This window comes from Hydra vulgaris, chromosome 15 (assembly GCF_038396675.1).
Source record: "Hydra vulgaris chromosome 15, alternate assembly HydraT2T_AEP".
In the NCBI taxonomy this organism is placed as follows: domain Eukaryota; kingdom Metazoa; phylum Cnidaria; class Hydrozoa; order Anthoathecata; family Hydridae; genus Hydra; species Hydra vulgaris.
In genome coordinates this window covers 20,470,576-20,477,500 of record NC_088934.1, presented here as the reverse complement: position 1 = coordinate 20,477,500, position 6,925 = coordinate 20,470,576, and the positions used below count along the sequence as shown (strand labels likewise).

The 6,925-nt window shown below is 25.3% G+C and overlaps 1 protein-coding gene across 3 annotated transcripts in view; it reads left to right on the top strand.

Annotated features, from left to right (window-relative positions):
• LOC136072065 (rotatin-like) overlaps positions 1-6,925 on the top strand; it is a 101,755-nt gene that overhangs the window by 85,834 nt on the left and 8,996 nt on the right. For all 3 annotated transcript variants that reach the window (XM_065820179.1, XM_065820178.1, XM_065820177.1), the window contains 4 exons: positions 1,813-1,950; positions 2,128-2,372; positions 2,663-2,785; positions 2,915-3,348. In XM_065820179.1, the coding sequence (XP_065676251.1) occupies positions 1,813-1,950; positions 2,128-2,372; positions 2,663-2,785; positions 2,915-3,348 (940 nt within the window). The remainder of the gene's footprint in view (positions 1-1,812; positions 1,951-2,127; positions 2,373-2,662; positions 2,786-2,914; positions 3,349-6,925) is intronic.

Below are 6,925 nucleotides of genomic sequence, written 5' to 3'. Positions count from 1 at the left end.
ATAGATTTATCTATTACATCAGTTTTAATATTCTCACCTCTATGCGTCTTTTATGATTTTTTAATTTTAAAAAATTAAAAAATCATAATAGACGCATTAGACTCTTATAATTTGTTGATGTCTAAAAGGATAACTTGGTACACTCAAATGAAGTATACATTTTTAAATTTTTAAATTATATTTTTATTTTTATAAAAAACACGTAGCTGAAATATGACAAATTTTAAGAAACACAATCAGGCTTAAGTAGTTTTATCTGGTTCTTAAGAAAAAATTTATCATATACGATACATTTAAGGGGTCCCAGCATATATATTTTTTAAATGTTTTTCGGAACATTTTAAGCATTATTTCCAAAATTGTGGAAAAATACAAAAATACTTCACAAATCAGGGCTAAATAATAAAGAAGTTATCCTTTAAATTTTACTAATTTTATCCAAAGTTAGTTATAATACCTAGTAATTAAAACTGTGTTGACTTCTCAGTTTAGATTATGTGTGGACTAGTTCTCAGTTCTCTTCAAAACTGAATGAAAACATCTGCATTCATGTTGCTAAGAGATGATAAGGAAAAATGTTGAAAAAAAAAATATTGTTTGCAATTTATTTCTTTTGAGACTAAGTCATGATCCCCTTTAAAAAATGAAAACATATGAAATATCTGATTTTAATTAGTACAAATGATTCGTCAGTTAACTTTTTGAACAAAGTTAAAAATATTTAATTTCACAAGTAGAAAAATATTTAATTTCACAAGGGTCTATGCTAGGACCCCTATTTTTTATTTATAAATGATTTGCCTGAATGTCTTATGTCATCAAAGATGTTACTATATAGAGGTGGTTGGGTCATATACTATAGTTGTAAACAACTCAACACAAGAGTGTCTAACTTTGGATAATACTATAGCAAAGTGTTTCAACAATGAGCTAATTATTAATCTGACTTACAGAAGCAATGCTATTTGGATTACAGAAGCAATGCTATTATTTGGATTACAGAAGCAATGCTATTTGGATCTGCAAAAAATGTAATAAGTGTACTTTGTATAGAATATAAGCAGGAAATGTTTTACTATGTAAGTTGGTTGCAAATTAAACTCAATGCTATCATTAATTAATGATAATGCTATCATTAATAAATGATAGGATTAATAAATCATTATGAAGATAGTTATAGAAAAGTTTAAATTGCTTGTATTTAAATTACTTAGTAAATAAAAGATTTTCTAATCTTACAAAGTAGCTATCCAGATTTTCCAGCAAATGATAGTTCCAGTGATAACATAAAGTTCCAATATTCTTCTTATTTTTGCAGCCACACACAAAGCTTCAATTGACCATAAAGCAAACTAAGTAATTGGAAGCCATCATAAAATCAGGGACATTGAGAATAGAAAAAAGAACTTATGCTTGTTTTTAAAAAAGGGGTGAGCTTAAAAATTTAACAAATTACTTTGAAACTATAAGAACTATACCAGTCAAGGCATATTGTTGATACTTTGAAATATAAAACTCAAAATGTAAAAATATAAAAAACTGTTTTTTCTTTGCAGGAGTCAAATTTTTTAACAAGTTACTCATAGACATAAGGGGAGCAACCAAGTATTGTTCACTTTTTTTCTGACAAAATGAACAATTTATAATAAGTTATGTTTGAATTTTTTAAACAGGACACGTGTTGATAATATTTTTAATGTATTGTTTTACCATAAAAGACATTTAGGACTCACATAAGTGGTAGTGGTTTTATGGTAGAGCACTTTGCTTTACTATGTATTAAATTTTTCAGATCATATTCATGATTTATAGGGAGTTTTCGAAGAAGATATTTAAATCTTTGCTTATGAAGAAATCAGTTATTAATGTTACTTCTGGTTTGGTGTTGTTATCATCCGAAGATATCATAAATAAAGTGATCGATCAAAATGTCTTGGATGCTATTTTTAGGTAAAAAATAGTTTAATAATTCAATAAGTTTTTTTTCAATCAATTAATAAACTATATTAACTCCAAGTGTATTTAGAATAAATTTTATTAATTCATATTAATATACTTTTAATAAATAAAATTTATAAATATTTTATCAGTTTTGGTTGTTAATTTTTTTTAATTTTAATTTTTTAGTAATTGGAATCCCATAGAATTTATTACTGAATCTAAATTTTGTCAAGAACCCATATCTAAAAATGTAGCAAAAAACTTAATGCAACACTTAAAAATTGCTTTGGCTAATGCAGGTCTTGTTAATGCTCTGCTATCATGTAACTTTTTAAAAGCAAAAAATAATCTATTTAAAAAAATATTGGTGGATTTCAGAACAGTTGACAAGTTTTTTTTGCTTTTTTCATTGTCTTACCGTCAGATTTGGGGTAACAGAAATTAAAATAAATTATTTGTTAATTAAATTTTTATTTTATATATAGATATATATATTTATATATTCAACTATATACATATATATATATATATATATATATATATATATATATATATATATATATATATATATATTTAATTTAAATTTTATTTTATGTATATATATATATATATATATATATATATATATATATATATATATATATATATATATATATATATATATGTATATATTTACATTACTTATGTTGAATCAATAAAACTAAGAATTGGTTTGTTTCAGAGTTAGGGGATATTTGTATGACTGTATGGCATGACGTTTGTATAACACTTGGATATTTGTTGGTCAGATTTAAAGAAATATTACCTTCATTGTGTCTAGCTGAAAACTTTCAATCACTTTGTGGTTATTTTTAAACTTTTTTTGTTTTATAGTTGTTTAATTTTTTTTGTTTTTTTCAAAAAGAATTGTCGAAGCTACAATGTAAAGTTTTATATTAACAATTGGTTTTCTTTATTGTTTTCTTTATTTTAGGAGCTTTTCTATTTTTGGTTGGCATGAAGACTAAGACAAAATTAAACAAAAAATGTACAGACAATTTAATGAAGCTTTTAGTGATCATTTTTCAACTAAATGAAGAAAGTTTAGTTTTTCTAGATATCAAACCAATAATGATTGAATTAGTTGATATGGTCAATGTTATGCAGATTTTTATTTTACCAAGCCAAAACTTATGTATTGGGGAATATTTATGCTGTATTTTGTTGCATCTTTATAATCATTCATTGTGCAGTTTTCAACATTTGGCTAAAACAGCTTTAAGTTCTTTGTTTAATGTCAGCAAAAAAGCAAAAGTACAAGCCCTTAATGAAGGTTTTGCAGAGATTTTTATTGAAGAAATTAAGGATGTACTTGTAAAGATAAATATATGTTCTATACGAGATGAACAAAAAGTTGATGAAAAAAAAGTAAAATATTTAATTAGATATTCTTTGTCTGCTTAATATTCATATATTTACTGTTTGTTAATGTTAATATTTTCATAAAATTTTCAGCTTTAAAAGTATTGAATATATATATTTAATATTATTATCAATAAATTTATTAATAAATTAAAAAAAAAAGGTGCAAAAAATATTTTTTCAACAAAAAAATTTCAAAACTTTCTAAGTTAATTTCCTTAAAAGTAACCAACTTAACTAACTTAAAGTTCATTTTTAAAAAGTTGTCTTGTTGTGGTCCCCCTAATAAATAAATTAGGTTTTGAAACTTTTTTTCAAAAATTTTTAATAGATAAAGTTTTAATGAAAAAAAGTTTGTAAAAACCAAAAAATGTTATTTGATTTTATAAGCTTGTGTTTGAATCTTCTTGGATTATATATAAACACAAACACGCACATAACGCACATGCAAACACATATATTATACATACTATATACCACTTTTTTTTTTTGTGTGTGTATTTTGTATTTGTTTTATATTTTATTTAGCGCTCTCTCAAACTTATAACTCTGAAACACAATTCTTGACAAACATGGCCACTGCATGGTGAAACAAATTGTAGAAAGAAAAACAATGTATATATTTAAAAGTCAGGATGCTCTTAAAACTATAAATATGAAACTTACATTAGGTTTACTATTTCCTAAAGTTAGCAGATTTTGACAATAATTTTTGTTAAACGCTTTCTTCTTTTCTTAACATCTTCGCTCCCAACAAGGCTGCAAGCAACCACTAATTAGAGTTGGAAGTTACTGGAAGAGAAAAGATGAAGATTGTAGAGCAAGATCGTGATTGACAGACGACTTAAAAGATTGCAAATTATATGCATCAGGAAAGCAAGATGAAGGAAGCTAATTACAAAGAACTGATGTTCAAGGAAAAAAACTAAAGGAATAAAAGTCTTTGGAGTACTTAGGGACAGTCACAGAAAAAGGATGAGACTTAATTGAATGACAAGTAACACGAAAGTAAGTTTTAGTAGATGGCACGAGAGATGCTAGCTCTTTAGAGCAGTGGCCGTTATAGTATTAGTAGAAAAGAGAAAGAGAAGCAACATTACGATGATGTGATAATGGTTGAAGGTTGGCTGCAAGAGCAAGTCCAATTATGTTTACAATGCGTTTTTGCACCTTGTCTAAAAGTGAAAGGGCATCATTAGAAGATCCGTCCCAGATATGGCAACAGTATTCCATACAAGGCCGGATTTGAGATTTATAGAAATAAAGAATAGAATTCGGAGTAAGAAAGTGTCGAGCTCGATAAAAAGATGCAACCTTAGCAGGTGCTGTCTGAATAAGATTAAATAAATTAAAAATTATTTATAGTTAAATATTTTTAGTAAATAATTATAGGAATTTTTAATAGTTAATATTTATAAGAAATATTTATAGTAATATAAGCTTAATACAATTTTATTTGCAACTTTATATATCAATGTAAGGTTGTAGAAATACTGTGATAACAATAAAATATAAGACAAAAAAAAAGCAATAGAATTGTTTTAAATAAAATTGTAAAATAGAATTTTTAAAATGAAGGAGCTATAGTAATAAGGTCTCTGGTAAGGCTAAGACCATTTGGTCTATGGTATAAGACCAATTGTTGTGACAATACTGAAATAAAATCAATAGATTTATATAAAAATGTTTTATTTGGATATTTGGTCAAAATTATTTTCTATAAAATGATAAAGTAGAATAAACATTTGATAAAAATGTTGATAAAGTTTTTTTTTATATAGATTTTCACAATAATTATTAACATTTGTTACAATAATTACACAGGTCAACAAAAAAAATTTTTTTCTGGTTCCGAGCAAACAATTTGTTTTTTAGATTGCATTTGTTGTGACAATACTGAAATAAAATCAATAGATTTATATAAAAATGTTTTATTTGGATATTTGGTCAAAATTATTTTCTATAAAATGATAAAGTAGAATAAACATTTGATAAAAATGTTGATAAAGTTTTTTTTATATAGATTTTCACAATAATTATTAACATTTGTTACAATAATTACACAGGTCAACAAAAAAAAAAAATTTTCTGGTTCCGAGCAAACAATTTGTTTTTTATTGCGCATTTCAACTTAATTTACAGAGTTAAGTAAAAATAGCTTAACAAATTTGTTGATTTTTTGCAATCAATTATAATTGAAGGTCAACAAAAAAAATTTTTTTTTCTGGTGCCGAGCAAATAATTTGTTTTTTGGATTGCATTTCACATTTCGATTTCAAATATGCAACTCATTTTTTACCATCATGTCAAGTTGTAAAGATATTTGGATTCAGATCTTTAATATTTGGGGTAAAGTCCCTAGTATTGTCAAAAAAAAAAGTTGTTCAAAAGTATGTCAACCTGGGTCTTAAAAAAAGCGTATTTTCATAGAGATTTTAGAAAACATAAAAAATTTTCCTTAAAATTTTTTGGCAAAAAAATAATTTGAAAAAATGCTAGAGACTCTTTTTAACAAAATTTTAACAAAATGTTTTTCAGCAATAATACAAAAAATACTTATTTTTTTACAAACGAATAACATCTTTAAAATCTCTACAAAAATACGCTTCTTTTGAGACCCAGGTTGACATACTTTTGAACAACTTTTTTTGACAATATTGGGGACTTTACCCCAAATATTAAAGATCTGAACCCAAATATCTTTACAACTTGACGTGATGGTAAAAAATGAGTTGCATATTTGAAATCGAAATGTGAAATGCAATCCAAAAAACAAATTGTTTGCTCTGAACCAAAAAAAAAAAAATTTTTTGTTGACCTGTGTTATTAACAGTTATTAACATTTTGACCCCTCTAACTATTGTCCTATTAGTCTTCTCTCTGTAATTAGCAAGATCTCTGAGTCATTAACTTTTTTTAACTTCTCTTCTTGAGTCAAATAACTTGGCAATCAGCCTTACAGCCTTGTTAGAATTAATTTTTTTTGATTGTATTGAGGTTTACTTCCAACAAAGCTGCAAACAACAGCTATTAAGTTGAGAGTTACAAGAAAGCAAATAATAGAGTTAACTTAGCAATCAATTGTATATAGGTTTCCATGAGAGGTCAGTTGTGAGTAATAATCCAAGAAGACATAAAGAAAAAGACTTGGTGAGAGAGCTGCCACTCAACAATATAGAAACATCAACAGTATTACAATAGTTGTTTGCAGTAAATAACTGAGTTTAGTTGGAGTTAAAATTTACAAGCCACTGCAAGCCTTTTTCAGTAAAATTCTTCTTATATTTCTATACTTAAATTCCTAAATATACTAAATAAACTTATCATTAAAAAGAAAATTTGATTAAATAAAAGCCTGAATGGTTTAAAGAGGGTTGAACCAAATTATATTTCAACAAATATTGAAAAAGCGTTTTTAAAATTGATAGAAAAACATGATTAATAAAAATGAATTTCTTAAAGACAAAAATACTAAAAATTGTAATTGCAAGTAAAAAATGGACTGCTCTATGAATGGCAAATCTTATTAAAAAATATTATTTACAAATGCATTGTTTCCTCACAAAATTACTTTGATAAAAAA